At 42.3% G+C, this 16,722-nt stretch overlaps 1 protein-coding gene across 1 annotated transcript in view; it reads right to left on the reverse strand.

The window, feature by feature from the left end:
- Eea1 (early endosome antigen 1) overlaps positions 1-16,450 on the reverse strand; it is a 110,369-nt gene extending 93,919 nt beyond the window's left edge. Inside the window, exon 1 of the mRNA XM_052164900.1 lies at positions 16,197-16,450. Within this exon, the coding sequence (XP_052020860.1) occupies positions 16,197-16,220 (24 nt within the window). The 5' untranslated portion in view covers positions 16,221-16,450. The remainder of the gene's footprint in view (positions 1-16,196) is intronic.
- Between the last annotated feature and the right edge of the window lie 272 nt (positions 16,451-16,722).

Here is a 16,722-nt window from a genome sequence, read left to right on the forward strand (position 1 = left end):
TCTCTCCCCTCAGATAAGAAATACTTCCAGGGGCGGAGACATGGCTCAGTGGTTAAGAGCACTGGCTCCTCTTCAAGAGGGCTCACACAGCAGCTCAAAACCACCTTTTAATTCCATTTGCATAGGATCTAATGACTTCTTTTAGCCTTCACAAAACCAACCATATATGTATGTGTTGCACAAACATATATGCAGGCAAAACACTTAGGCACATAATTTTTTAAAAAATTTAAAATTCTATTCTTTAAATGTACTTTATTTATATTTCCCCATAGATATACTTAAAATACAAACCCAAGAGTGGTGTTAGTTTGGATCTCATCTGTGTTTTAATGTTCTTGTAACTCTCTTATACAGTAAGCCTTTCTCACATTAATTCTAGGCTGTTCATGCAGTTTGCTTCAGCTAACAGTATAACAGTCAATAAGACACACAAGAAGACCTCAAACATATATTCAAGGGTTGGTGTGGTGTGTGTGTGTGTGTGTGTGTGTGCGCGCGCGCGTCCATACAATTTTCTGATAACTAGCAGGCTGAAGTACTGAGGGCAAAGGAGCTAAAGAGAGCAGAGTGCTGAGAAATGTCAGTGCAGTCCCAGAAACCACAGAAGCATACAGATACGTGTGCACATGTATAATCCTCCCTCTTCTCTCCTCCCCTCCCCTCCCCTCCTCTCCTCTCTTTCTCTCTCCTCCCTTCCCTACCCAGTCTCTCTCCCTCTCCCACTCCTCCCTCTCCTGCACCCTGCATGGAAGCAACAGACAGCCTGCAAAAGTCATTATAGCAACCAAGAACAGTCCATAACTTTCTAACAAGTGTCTCTACCTCTGCACAGACAAAAATCACAGGGCCTGCTTGTAAATTTTCAGCAACTCTGGATCAACTCAAGGTTCTTTCCCTCCCCCATCATGTTTGACAATTCTTGATCCTACTTTTTCACATTTGCATACCCACATTCAACCAAACAAGGCCTGGCAGGCACCCTGGTACTGCCATAAATTTGGAGAGCTACAGAGCCAGAACTGCTACAGGGGCCAATAGAGTCCAAGAAGGAAGGAAAGCCAAGCTCTCTGCTACACGGGGAGCCCTACCCTAGACACTCCTCCACGCCTCAGGAGAAGCAGGGCTCAGTTTCCACCACTCCTGCTCAGCAGAGGAGAGAGAGAGAAGAGAAGACTCTTTTTGGTTGGTTGGTTGGTTTTGGTTTTTTTTTTTTTTTTTTTTTTTTTTGGTTTTTTGGATTTGGTTTTTTCGAGACAGGGTTTCTCTGTGTAGCCCTGGCTGTCCTGGACCTCACTCTGTAGACCAGGCTGGCCCTGAACTCAGAAATTCACCTGCCATTGCCTCCCAGAGTGCTGGGGTGCGCCACCTTAAAGCGGGCAGTTGTTGGAGGATCCCTGAGCCTAAAGCCTCTGACCTGTTTGGGGATCTTCCTCCAGTGCCTAGGGGCAGAGGGCCCATTATTGCTTCAGCCTCCAAGTCTCTGCACTCACTGGGCTGCAGAAGGAAATTCATACTTTCAACTGCTTCCAGATTTCAAGACCCACTTTCATATATCACTCAACCAATAATAGAAGCTGCTGACCCCAGTGGTTGAATCAGGGAAAAGCTAGAAGCTGAGGAAGAGGGCAACCCTGTAGGAGGACCAGCAGTCTCAATTAATCTGGACCCCCGAGATTTCTCAAGACACTGGACCACCAACCAGGCAGCATACACAAGCTGATATGAGGCCCCCAACATTCATACAGTAGAGGACTGCCAGGTCTGAGTTCAAGAGACTGGAGGCCCCAGGGACTTTAGAGCTCTGTCGGGGTGGGGGGCATCCAGATGTGATACAGTTGGAGGATGGACTGGGAAAATAAAATCTGGAGTAAAAGTTAAAATAAAAATAAAAATAAAATAAAAGATTAAAGAAGCCAGCAAGATGGCTCAGAGAGTAAGGGCATTTGACACCCAACCTAACAACCTTAGTTCAATACTTGAGATCCACATAATGGTATGGAAGATAAGGACCAACACCTACAAGCTGTCCTCTGCATATGCACATGTACACACACACACACACACAAATTTTCAGAATATGGCATGCAAGTGTCTACTCAAAGTTCAGCATGTGGAACTGAAGACTATTATGCAATACTTTATAACCTAACAAATTCTAATCTACTGGCTATAGACACCTGTATAAAAGATAAAAGATATGTCAGTTTCAACTTAAGAGACGGATTTTCAGGGGACACCTTCTTCAATTAAATGAGACCCTGGGTTTAATCCTTAGTATCTCCAATTCAAAGAAAAGAAAAGATGAAATTCAAAAAAGAGAACACAAAACTCATAAAATCAATATCTACTCAAATTGTAGGTGGCTGTCATAATTCCTGTTCCCAAGGAGATGCACTTGGAGTGAACTCTACATTCAAAATCTTTATCAGGATGTGATCTCAAGGGCAACCCCTGTGTACACTGGGAAGAAGTGTGACTGGGTAAGGGGAGGCTGAGCAATACGAACCGTGACAGATCTGCAATGGGAGCCGGGGCACAGTCCTACTAAGTTCTGAAGCTGGGAACCTCACATCAGTCCCTCACTAAAGCAAAGGGATATTTCTCTGTATCCTTCACATCAGCCAATAACAAAATGTAGGCTGCTTCCAGGAAGAGGATCTGATCCTGTGGGGTTGGAGGACTGCTTTTGTTTACTATGATGGAGCCAAGAGGTAAGGGAATGGGAGAGCTGTTAGGTGTCCCAGCCTTAACTGGGTAGCTAACTGAAGAGGGAAGTGTCACACTGCTGTGGGATCCCACAGACAGCTGTACTGGGGCAAGGGGAGTCTCAGTTAGAAGGAGGCCCACATCTTCTGAAACTTACTACACGACACAAGCTATGACAGTCATCTTACATGAGTTATCCGATTTCCTCACTGAAGCCTTGATTTTCTGAAGACAGTTGCCTTTTCTTAACAAAGGTGACAAAAAAAAAAAAAAACATTTTAAGATTTTTATATATAACATATCAAAAAGTCTGTTATAGATTTGCAAATGGTCAGAAAAATTGCAGCCCTTACTTGTTTTTAACTAAAACCTTTAGCCTGAAAACTATTTAAGAGATCTGCCAGGAAGCACCTTCATTGGATGGCTAAGGCAATGAAGATGAGCGACTCTCTAACACCATATTGGTAGCAGAGGCAGAGCCAGAACTACGTGATTTCTCTGCTTTCTCTAAGCTTAAAATCTCTATGATGAAATCAAAATAACTTTGAAGCAAGATTTTTATTACACTGCACAGAATATCAACTTCCTCTATTATTATTTACATTTTCAAAAATTATTTACATAAAAAAATGAGTTTTATACTAAATAAATGTCAGGGGTAGTTGATCCGAGGGAGTATTTTCTATTAAGCTAATAATAGTAACAGCTAACATACAAGGGTATAATCACTGAATTCTCACAACGCTGAGTAAAAACAAAGGGTGGTTCTCACTTAGTCAGTGGGGAAAATGTAGGTCGGAGAAGCTAACTTAGTTGTAAAGATCACAAATACAGGGCCAGAGGGGTAATTCAGCTGTTAAAGATGCTTGCTGGCAGCTTGCTGACCTGAGTTCGATCCCTGAAACCCAGCAGAAGCAAAGTATTGACTACCCAAAGCTGTACTGGGGCAAGGGAAGTCTCAGTTAGAAAAGGAGGCCCACATCTTCTGAAACTTACTACACGACAAAATGAAATGAAAATGAAAATTGCAAACACAATAACAAGTAGAGTTGAGGCCTCCTGGGCTTCAGTGTCTATGTTAAATACTGAACAGGCTCTCTGTCACACCCTAGACTACTTCTAAATTTTTTTGAACTTTCAAATTTTCTTGATTCCTATCATTTATTCCCAAAATGAAAAGTACAGATTTATTATTTAAAATAATTTTAGCACCAGGCAGTGGTGGCTCACACCTTTAATCCCAGCATTTGGGAGGCAGAGGCAGATGGATTTCTGAGTTCGAGGCCAGCCTGGTCTACAGAGTAAGTTCCAGGACAGCCAGGGCTACACAGAGAAACCCTGTCTCGAAAAAGCAAAAAAATAAAAATAAAAATAATTTTAGCAACCAGTGTGAGGGCTCACAACTATAATCCCAGGTCATGGAGTTGCTTGTAATCCCAGCCAAGAGTTGCTAGAAATTTGAAGCTACTTTGGATGAGATGGTGAGTTCCAAACCACTTTAGGCTACAAAGTGAGATTCTGGAATTTGTTCTTATTTTTGTTTCTAATATTGTTTTTATTTTGTTTTTAATTAATAATAAGACCTACCACTTAAATGTCTTTTGGCACAGAATGGTTGCTGTAATTAGGGTTTCTATTGCTTCAACAAAAACACCATGACCAAAACACAAGTTGAGGAGAAAGTGATTTATTTGATTTACACTTCTATTGAAGGAAGTTAGGACAGGAACTCAAACAGGGCAGGATCCTGGGAGAGAGGAGCATTGCAGAAGCCACGGAAGAAGAAGCTTACTGACTAGTTCATCATAGCTTGTGCAGCCTGCTTTCTTACAGAACCCAGGACTACCAACCCAGAGACGGCCCTCCCCCATGGCTCCTTATTGAACTTGACTTCCCTTCAACATTCACACACTTCTAATACTTCCCTGCACTTCTCTCCAGAATGCATGGCAGTATTCCAGCTGTCCACAGATAATCTTCCTCTCAACTATGCTTTGGCCTGCTTTCTAACCTTTGCCTATTCAACTATCATCTCAGCTATTCCAATCTCCAGACTAAGGCACCCCAAAATTTAGGAGGGGAGAAATGAAATAAATAAATTGCAAAAACAGTGCAGTAATACTTGGTGTGATCTGCAATCTAGCACGTAGGTAGATAGGGCAGGAAGACCCCAAGAACAAAGCCAGACTGGGCTATGTAACCATGAGGAAAGAAGAAGAAATGAATAAAGTTGGAGAGAAGAAAATGAGGTCCAGGAAGGAAAGGAGAAATGTATTTGCTAAAGATGCATAATATAATCAAATCTACATAATATTTGTCAAAACATTGGATAGCATGTTAAGCACATCATGAACATTACTTCACTTAGTACTATGTAAGACTGTGAAGTAGGTACTTACTATGTTTAAGTTACAGATACATCAACTAGCTACCAACAAGTCTGACCATTTATATCAAACTTACCCTCATGAGTAGCAACCCAAAAGTTAAATTATTACTCTTCTACTATAACAGTTAAGTACTATAAGATGCTTTTGGAGAATAAAACTAAAACCAAATAACTATTTTTTTTCAGTATTACATGACTGAAAAAAAAAAGGGGGGAGGATATCTGAGAAATCACCTAGGTTGTGAGAAAAATAACTAGTGAGAAATGATCAGGTCTCTGTGTATACAAAGGTAAGCAGAGAGAACATCCAAAGTGATACCAAGGACAAGAACTAAGGTCCTATGTGCAAAATTAAAAGTCTAGACATCTGTAGAGAGAATCTATTAGAAGCATCACCTATCAATAAAGAAGCCTATGGCCAATAAGCTGAGGCAGGAAACAGAAGGTGGGACACTGGCAGGAAGAGAGAGGATTCTGGGAAATAAGAGAGATGTAAAGGAGAGATTCAAGAGAGGCTCAAAGAGAGTCTCTGAGGAAGATGCTAAGGAAGAAGCAGAGGCAATGTGTTTTTAAAGGGGTTTGGGGTTGCAAAGAGATGTCTCAGAAGCTAGAGTAAGTGCCTAATAACCTGAGTTCAATCCTAGAACCCACATGGTAGAAAGAGAATCTACTCCCAAAAGTTACCTCCAAATGTGTTGTGATGCTTCATCACACACACACACACACACACACACAATTTTTAATAAAAAGAGTGAGATTGGGATCTGTCTTGAGATTCTGGAAGTCCAAGAACAAATGTCAGTGACCCTGCTATTCTAACATGTGACAGAACAGAAGGGCCCACCTGCCTACAGAAAGACCACATAAGAACGCCAGGGAAAGTCCAGGCTCACTCTAGGAAAACCAATCCCATGTTCCCGCTCTTTGTTCGTTTCTGAATGGGCGCTCACTATAGACACAGGGCTATCCTCTAGCTCACCTCAAAGCACAGACTGAGCTGAAACTCTGTCCTCCTACCTGGGCCTGCAAGCTTAGCCCACCCTAGCCTCTTGAGAAAGAAAGGCATTAACCAATTCATAATGGCAGTGTTCTTGTTATCTCACCACCTCCTGAAAGGTGGGCCTCCCAATGCCAACACAATAAAAAAACATTCATTTTGGTAGGGGCAAAGCATATCCACAAAGCCACAAGACAGAACAATTATTTAATGCTTCCTAAAAAGAAAATATTTTGGAATATATAATTATAACAACAAAACAATATTTCAGCAACAGCTAATGTGTACAAAGAGCTTGAGAAAAGTCCAGTTAACCTGTACAAAACCATGCAGTTAAGGTGGAGAGTGGAAATCAACCGAGGCAGGCTGACATGAGAGCTCATATTATCCCCTCCCACCACCCAACACACACCTTTTTATTATACTTGAGATGTTGTCTATGTTGTCTAGACTACACCCAAAGTCCTAGTTCAGAGTTCACATTCTTTTTGTTTAAAGATTTATTTATTATATGTAAGTACACTGTAGCTGTCTTCAGACACTCCAGAAGAAGGCATCAGATCTCATTACAAATAGTTGTGAGCTACCATGTGGTTACTGGGATTTGAACTCAGGACCTTCGGAAGAGCAGTCAGTACTCTTAACTTCTGAGCCATCTCTCCAGCCCCCACATTCTTTTTTTTTTATTCGATATATTTTTTATTTACATTTCAAATGATTTCCCCTTTCGTGGCTCCCCACTCCCCGAAAGACCCATAAGCCCCCTTCCCACTTCCCTGTTCTAGTATTGCCCTATACTGCTACACTGAGTCTTTCCATAACCAGGGGCCACTCCTCTGTTCTTCTTGGACATCATTTGATATGTGGATTATGACTTGGGTAATCCTAGTTTCTAGACTACTATCCGCTTATCAGTGAGTATATACCATGATTGATCTTTTGAGACTGGGTTACCTCACTTAGTATGATGTTCTCCAACTCCATCCATTTGTCTAAGAATTTCATGAATTCATTGTTTCTAATGGCTGAATAGTACTCCATTGTGTAGATATACCACATTTTTTGTATCCATTCCTCCGTTGAGGGACACCTGGGTACTTTCCAGCTTCTGACTATTATAAATAGGGCTGCTATGAACATAGTGGAGCACGGATCCTTATTACATGGTGGGGAATCCTCTGGGTATATGCCCAGGAGTGGTATAGCAGGGTCCTCCTGAAGTGACGAGCCCAGTTTTCTGAGGAACCGCCAGACTGATTTCCAGAGTGGTTGTACAAATTTGCAATCCCACCAGCAGTGGAGGAGTGTTCCTCTTTCTCCACATCCTCAGCAGCACCTGTTTTCTCCTGAGTTTTTTATCTTGGCCATTCTGACTGGTGTGAGGTGAAATCTCAGGGTTGTTTTGATTTGCATTTTCCTAATGACTAATGATGTTGAACATTTTTAAGATGCTTCTAAGCCATCCGGAGTTCTTCAGGTGAAAATTCTTTGTTTAGCTCTGTACCCCATTTTTTAAGGGTTGTTTGGTTTTCTGGGGTCTAACTTCTTGAGTTCTTTGTATATATTGGATATTAGCCCTCTGTCAGATGTAGGATAGGTGAAGATCTTTTCCCAATTTGTTGGTTGCTGATTGTCCTTTTGATGGTGTCCTTTGCCTTACAGAAACTTTGTAATTTTATGAGGTCCCATTTGTCAATTCTTGATCTTAGAGCATAAGCTATTGGTGTTCTGTTCAGGAACTTTTCCCCTGTGCCCACATCCTCAAGGGTCTTCCCCAGTTTCTTTTCTATTAGTTTCAGAGTGTCTGGCTTTATGTGAAGGTCCTTGATCCACTTGGAGTTGAGCTTAGTACAAGGAGATAGATGGATCAATTCACATTCTTCTGCATGCTGACCTCCAGTTGAACCAGCACCATTTGTTGAAAAGGCTATCTTTTTTCCACTGGATGTTTTCAGCTCCTTTGTCAAAGATCAAGTGGACATAGGTGTGTGGGTTCATTTCTGGATCTTCAATCCTATTCCATTGATCCCCCTGCCTGTCACTGTGCCAATACCATGCAGTTTTTAACACTATTGCTCTGTAGTATTGCTTGAAGTCCAGGATACTGATTGCCCCAGAATTTCTTTTGTTGTTGAGAATAGTTTTAGCTATCCTGGGTTTTTTGTTATTCCAGATAAATTTGAGAATTGCTCTTTCTAACTCTATGAAGAACTGAGCTGGGATTTTGATGGGGATTGCATTGAATATGTATATTGCTTTTGGCAAGATGGCCATTTTAACTATATTAATCCTGCCAATCCATGAGGATGGCAGATTTTTCCATTTTCTGAGGTCTTCTTCCATTTCCTTCTTCAGAGACTTGAAGTTCTTGTCATACAGATCTTTCACTTGTTTGGTCAGAGTCACCCCAAGGTACTTTATATTTTTTGTGGCTATTATGTAGGGTGTCATTTCCCTAATTTCTTTCTCAGCCTGCTTATCCTTTGAATATAGGAAGGCTACTGATTTGCTTGGGTTGATTTTATAACCTGCCACTTTGCTGAAGTTGTTTATCAACTGTAGGAGTTCTCTGATGGAGGTTTTTGGGTCACTTAAGTATACTATCATATCATCTGCAAATAGTGATAATTTGACTTCTTCCTTTCCAATTTGTATCCCTTTGACCTCCTTATGTTGTCTAATTGCCCTAGCTATTGCCCTCAAGTACTATTATGTTGTCTATTGCCCTCAAGTACTATACTGAAAAGATATGGAGAGAGGTGGCAGCCTTGTCTAGTTCCTGATTTTAGTGGGATTACTTCAAGTTTCTCTCCATTTAGTTTGTTAGCTACTAGTTGCTGTATATTGCTTTTACTATGTTTAGGTATGAGCCTTGAATTCCTAATTCTTTCTCTTCACACTGTGATCACCCTAAAGCAGTGATTACACACTGCCTAAAATGCTAGAAATAAATCACTCCATCCTTTCTGCTGCTATTTTCCTATAGCTTTAATGTGCATACAACACTGGCAAAGTCGTGTTTCTAAAAGAATCCTCTAGTGCTTATTCCACAAATATTAATTTCCTACTATATCCCAAATATATTTTTCCCATTTAATAGAATATTGACTTCCTCTTTTTACAGAATTATACTGACAGTTTCAGTTGGAATTGTATACTGAAAGAAACAAGCAAGAAACTCAAGACTTTGAACTCAAAGAAAATTCCCCATTAAAAGAAACAAGCATCCTCAGTGGTATTACTAATTTCAGTACTAGGAAAGGATAGGTATCGGAACAACATGGAATTCTTCTCTATGTCAGAGAATAAGCAATTATTATGGGTGTATTGGAACCACCCTAGAGGGTTAAAAGCATCAAAATAACCAGGGTGGATGAGAGGTAGACTGCTACAGTCCTGAGCTCAGTAGGTCATGTCAGAAAGAAAGGAGGAGTAAGGATGGAGATGGAGGAAGGAAAAGAAAGGGAGGCAAAAGGGGAGGAGAAATGCAAGGAAAGCTGACAATTGTGGGGGACACTGAGGTGGAGAAAAACTGTTATTCTGTAGCCATCATTCATGACTAGATCATGCAAGGACCAGCAATATATGCTAAATCTAGGGGAAATGTTTGACTAGGAAAATACTTTCCAAGTCTTAAAGTGTCTCCTCCACTTAAAAGACAAAAACAATAAGAATAATTAGTATAGTAGAAACAACTAGTAACACTTTGGACAAGTAATCCAAATTAAAAACCACCTGAGGTTTGAAATGTAGCTCACTTGCCCCTAAGTTAGATCCTTAGTAGCAAATAAGTAAATACTTTTTTAATTAGCATTACAAAATGCTAAAGTGCAAAGTGATACCTGGGACAAAACATTCCTGAGCCCAACAGTATCCTTGCCAAGATGTAATCAAAGCAAAAATGTAAACAAAACGCAAACAGTAAACATGAAAACACTCCAGTTTACAAAGAGGAAAGGAGAAAAAGAAAAACATGCAGAGGGTACTAGGGCTTGAATGTGTTCCCCCAAAGGTCACATAGAACCTTCAACTGCAGTACAACTCCTGAAGGTGAGGCCAGTATGTCATGAGGGCTCTGCCCTCGTCAATGGAATGGGTGTCCTTATTGCAAGGGAATGAGTTGTTACAAAATGTATGGTCCCCTCTTCCTCCCTCCCTCTTTCATTCTCTCTTCACTTCAGCCATGGGACAGCACAATGCTAAAGCCCTCACCAGATGCCCCTCCACCCTAGATTCTTTCACTAAATTTCTCTTTTTAAATTATTTTGTTATGCTCAACTTCATTAGTCATTAGGGAAATGCAAATCAAAACAACCCTGAGATTTCACCTTACACCAGTCAGAATGGCTAAGATTAAATATTCAGGAGACAGCAGGTGTTGGCGAGGATGTGGAGAAAGAGGAACACTCCTCCACTGCTGGTGGGGTTGCAAATTGGTACAACCACTCTGGAAATCACGTTGGTGGTTCCTCAGAAAACTGGGCACGTCACTTCCGAAAGATCCTGCTATACCATTCCTGGGCATATACCCAGAGGATTCCCCAGCATGTAATAAGGATACATGCTCCACTATGTTCATAGCAGCCTTATTTATAATAGCCAGAAGCTGGAAAGAACCCAGGTATCCCTCAACAGAAGAGTGGATGCAAAAAATGTGGTATATCTACACAATGGAGTACTAGTCAGCCATTAGAAACAATGAATTCATGAAATTCTTAGGCAAATGGATGGAGCTGGAGAATATCATATTAAGTGAGGTAACCCAGACTCAAAAGGTGAATCATGGTATGCACTCACTAATAAGTGGATATTAACCTAGAAAACTGGAATACCCAAAACATAATCCACACATCAAATGAGGTACAAGAAGAACGGAGGAGTGGCCCCTTGTTCTGGAAAGACACAGTATAGCAGTATAGGGCAAAACCAGAACAGGGAAGTGGGAAGGGGTGGGTGGGAGAACAAGGGGAGGGAAGGGGGTATATGAGACTTTCGGGAGTGGGGGACCAGAAAAGGGGAAATCATTTGAAATGTATCGAATAAAATATATATTGAATAAAAAAATACATATATCGAATAAAATAAATAAAATAAATAAATAAATAATTTTGTTACAGTAACACAACTAAGATGGGGGTGGGGAGTAGGAAGAAGGGTAATAGCCCAGATTAAAAGAAATCAAAGTAGAGCCAGCAAAAATGGTTTGGTAGGTAAAGACACTTGTCACCAAGCCTGATGACCTGAGTCCAATCCCTGAGACCCATATGGGTGGAAGGGGAGAGCCAATTCCCACAAGCTGCCCGCTGGCCCACACGTAATACTACTACACTCAATAACCAAGTGTAATAATTCAATAACAGAGGTCACAGTAATGTGACAACGAAACATTTTTAAACCATTAAGACAAAAAATCTAATTCCAGTTCTGTAACAGGAATAGGAGAATTAAGATATTATCAGTATTAGGTGACATTTCTTCACTGAAGCTGAGTGGATAAGCCATGCCTCAACTGACTTGGGGAAATAAAATAGAAGAGAAAACTAGAGGAGAAAGAAGTAAGAGAAGTAACAAATGTTAAAGCAAACCAATTAAATATTAGCAATAGTCAGATATGGGTTGTCTTAGTTACTGTTGTATTGCTTTGAAGAGACACCACAATCAAGACAATATCTTCTTTTAAAAGAAGCACTTAATATAAGGCTTGCTTACAGTTTAGAGGGTGAGTCCATGACCATCACAGTAAGGGCACAAGGGCAGGCAAGTAGACATGTCACTGGAGCAACAGCTGAGATTACATCTTATCAGCAAGCTAGAGGCAGAGAAACTAGGACTGGTGTTGGTGTTTGAAACCTCAAGGCCCACCCCAGTGCCACACACACCCCCAGGCCACACCCAAACAAGTCCTTCCCAAACAGTCCACCCACTGGGTACCAACCATTCAAAAGTATTAGCCAGTCTCATCCAAACCACCACAGAGTAAAGAATACAAAGGTGCTCTGCGTATTACTTTATTCTCACAACTTCTTCTAAGTTCAAATTTTGATCCAAAGGAAAAGATAAAAATGTAGTATACTGATATTCAACTACCCACTCTGTTCCAAACAGTGTCCCTAATTACATGAGACCCCTGAATGGCTGAAATGCAGTTAGCTCAAGTTAAGGTGTGCCATTAGAGTTAAGCACATTCCAAAGACTGAAGAACCAAAAATGCAAAGTCTTAATAATTTTAGATGGTTCACATCTAAATATTTTAAATATACTAGCTTAAAAGAATGTTTTCAACTTCTTACAGAATTCTGTTTTACTTTTTAAAAAAAATATATGACTACTTCCACTCTTGGCTTACAAATGACTCATGTTTGCACTGGACAGAGCTGGCCCAGACAGTCCGTCCTCAGGGTTGGGTCTCACATTGCTTTACAAGCTCTCTTAGTATCTTCTGCCTTAAATCCACCTCTGTCTCTGAGACACACGTGGATTTAAGCAATGTGTGTGCCTCTTCACTGCTGATAGCAAGTCCTCCAAGTACTGCTACTTATTGTTTTAGTGTTAAGGTCTTATTCTAAGGAAGACCAACAGCAGGAGAGAGAAATACCACCCTTTCTAAATCATTGCCTAAGTCATAAGGCCTCTCCTGCCATAAAACTTTCTCTCCCTCATCATGGGCGTTCTTCAGGCCCCCTCTAATGACAGAATTTCCAAGGTGACCTTTCCTCTGGACTACATTAGCATCTTTAATGACTCTATAATTTACTTTAGCATTTCACAAAGACAGTCCCTGAAAGAGAAACTGGGTTTCACATTTCTCCTGCCTCTTCCACAGTGCTAACCACCCAAGACCATCAGTAAGGAGAAGGAGGAAGCAAAGTCCTTGGAAAAGGGAACGGCCTGGGAATTTGTAAAAGTTGGCCATAGGAACTGGAGATATTGCTGACAGAGCACTTGCTGATCTTGAGAGGACCGGGTTCAATGGCTCTACCTACAAGGCAGTTTACAACTGTCTGTAACTCTAATTCCAGGGCACCCACTGCCGTCCTTTGGCTTTCGCTGGCACCAGGCATGAGCATCGTACACATACATACATGCAAGTTAAACAGAAATAAGTAAAATAAGTATTTTTTTAATTTGGCTCTAGTTTCTAGTCTTGGAATCTACTAACTTCATTGATGTAGAGAAATCATAGCATCTCATTCACTTTCTAATAAGCCAAATGACCAGCAAAACAATCCCTCCATTTCTACATCAGAATTAATACATTCTTTCTTAGAAATATTTTTTATTTATCAGCAAAAGAAACCCTAATATCCTATTACTAAATCATACTGTATTCTTTAAGAAAGAAATCGTGCAGTTTGCAAACTGCCTGATGTAGTTAATGCTGATCATCTTTCTGGCCACTGAGAGCCTTAAGGTCAAGATTTTCTCAAAGGATCAATAAGGTTTTGAATAAGAATGTGCCCCACAGAGTTATAGGTTTGAATACTTGGTCCTGATTGATAGGCTTATTTGGGAAGGATTAGGAGCATGGCCTTTTTGGAGGGGTATGGGCGTGGAGGGCAGGTCTGAGGTTTCCAGTGTCTCCCTCTATACCTCCAAATTGTGCATTAAGATGCAAACTCTTGGCTTTCGCTGCTGCCATGCCTTTGTTCTATCATCATGCACTCTAACTTCTGAAACTATAAGATACAAAGTAAACACCTTCGTTTATAAGTTTCCTTGTTCATGGAGTTTATCACAGCAATAGAAATGTAATGAAGATAGTACCTTAATCAAAATATTCCTTACATACATATCAGAGTGTCTTAATCACCATTACCATTTTCCAGACCTTTCTAACCCTCAATAACACCTTTCTTTTAGTAAGCTAATGGAAGAAGAGGAGGAATAAAATATCTGTGGAGTACCCTAAGGACTTATTAGTAATGTTCAAAGACTAAGTTAGAATTGACTATACATGCAATGTCCTTTTCTTCTTTCAAAATGTTATCTAAAGGATGCTAATCAGAAGAAAATTATAAAAGTCAAAATGAAAGATCATCTAATAACAGAATGTTAAGAGAAGTGAAATATAGTTAAAAACATGGAGACTCTTCAAGCAAACCTCTAAATCAGTATGTGTAGTTTTAATCTTGTATCTTAGTACCACTACTAAGAAATAAGATTGACGGGGTAAGGTAAATAAAAGGATTGACATTTACAAAATAAAGATTCAGGTTATACCTGTTAGCAAAACCACCTGTTGAGTTAATAAAAAACACACATTATAGGATCTAAATTAGTAATATAAATCACAAGCCTTAGCATCCTCAAAATAGCCATACTAAACGCTAAGCATTCAAAACAGACACATGGACAAGACAAACCTGATCACCTTCAAAGAGGTGCAAGGACCTCTCACAATGTGATCACTCCCACTAGAGCAGCCTCATCCCCCGCCCATCCCTGAATACCAACTCACTTCTTCAATTCAGCCATTCATTCCCGCCCCCCAAGGATCCCTTGCTCCTGTAATGATCCCATACTTTTATAAAGGCTAGTCCCTCAGCCTGACATGCCAATCCCTCGCAAGCTATAAATATGCCCTCCTTCCCAAAGCTTATCATAACTGCCTAACACCCTCCTCCAAAGTAGCTCCCAGAGCTCCTCACTCTGCCAGTTCACAGCACTGTAATTACTTTTTGATGTTCACCTCCCCAACCAGGCTCTGAGTTCTGAAGGGAAGGCTACATCTTCTTCAAAACCATTTCATAGCTCCTAGCATTATGCCTGAATCCTACTGAAGCTCTACTCTGTAGAAGAGACCATTAACTATGAGAGACCTTTCAAACTTTCCTACTGAAGGATATATCCATATCCATATCATCTGAGGCAGGAGGGAATCAGTCCTTTTAGGACTGATAAAAGTCTCTTAAGCAAATCAAGTAATCAATCAGGCACAGAAGCCTTCACTGGTGATCAAAACAAGTGATGGGGAGAGTAAAGGGCACGCCCTTGCTTGCTACCAAAGTACTGCTTTATCCAAATTTCAAAAAAAAAAAAAAAACCTACCAAACCAATTGCAAAAGGAAAAAAAGAAAGAAAGCCAAAGGTTGCTACAGAGGACCAGAGCAGAAGTTAACTATTTTTCCTCTGATGTATGACCAGATGACTTCAACGTTTCACAGAAGCTGTCTAAACAGAATCTTCCCTTCCTGTGTACTGACTGACTCAACCCTCCTTGGCACATTCCTTAACTAAACACTACACATTCATTAAGTTCTTGTCCTTTGAACTAATTCTCCCACTCTCTAGGTAGCATCTCCTTTACATTAACCAGTCTCAGAAGGGAATGAATGGAAGCTATCCAAAACAAAAACTTGAGTAGGCAACTCTTATTAGAAGCGATTTTAATTATGTTATTCTAGGAACTGGTACCTAAATAGAACACGTACGGCTTTCCAACGCTCTTACCTTTTTACCCTCAAAATTGTCTAGATTTTACCTCGAGACTAGAAACTAAACTGGAGTCTATTTGCCGTTTGGTCCATTTATTCCTGGATAACAAAAAATGAGGTTCTGGGTCTTGGAGAGGAAAATGCACTTGTAATTCTTAAAAGAAAGTTTCCAACAGTGAGTAATATCTTCCTTCTCCACTGACTTTGGCAGTTCTGCGTCTTCAAGTCCCAGGACTAGGCCAGCTTTCCCCTTATCCTCTTGTACCATGCAGATGAAGAAGGAGGCAGAGCGGCGAAAGGCAGGTGCGTGTCGTGTCGTGGGGAGGTGGAGGCACGCTAGGGCAGGGAAGGGCCCCGCAGCCGCCCGCCCGCAGCCGAGCACCCACGGGCAGGGAGCGGGGAGCAGGCAGCAGGCAGCAGGCACCACACCCTCCAGCCCGGGGTGACAGCCCCGCGCGGGAGCCGGCCTGGGGCCTCCGGACTCCGGCCTGCGCCCCGCCCCACCCGCAGCCCGGCTCCGGCAGGACCAGCAGGCCTCGGCGCACGCTGCCACCGGGCCTAATGGAGCTCCGAGCCGTCCCCCCGCCCGTCCTCCTGCCCGGGCTGCCCGCGGCCCGGCTCGGACGCTCGCGCTCACGTGCTGCCGGAAGGACGGTTTCACTCTTACCCTCTGCAAGATCCTCCGAAACATGGTTTGGCCAGCCGCCGCCGCCGCCGCTGCCGCCGCGGGGACTCTCCGCGCCCGATGCGGGTTACTCACGACTGGAAGGCGCGAGAGCCAGCAGCCGAGCCGGGAGGAGGGCGGGGGAGAGGCGGCGGTGGACGCGGCTTTGGCGGCCCCGACTTCCCCACGGGCGGCGAGAGGCTGCGAGCACGAGCCCAGCGAGGAGGGAAGCCAGCGAGCGCCCGCCTGCCCGGCCGCCCCCGTAACTGACAGCTGGGCGGGCCCGCCCGTCGGCGGCCGATGGGCGGAGTCGATGCAGCCCCGCCTCCTCGGCCTGTCCATCCGCGGGAGGGCGGGGCCGGAGGAGGGTCGGACCCGAAGCTTCGACCAATCGGAAACGGGGCCAGCGTGACAGACGGGAGGCAGGAAGCTGGTGCGACTGCTTCTTCCGCCGAGCGCTTGGACCTCTGGGCGCTGGACCGTGCTCTGGAATGTAGAGGGCTGCGTGGTGATGGAGAAGATGAGTGGA

Source organism: Apodemus sylvaticus, chromosome 20 (assembly GCF_947179515.1).
Source record: "Apodemus sylvaticus chromosome 20, mApoSyl1.1, whole genome shotgun sequence".
NCBI lineage: Eukaryota > Metazoa > Chordata > Mammalia > Rodentia > Muridae > Apodemus > Apodemus sylvaticus.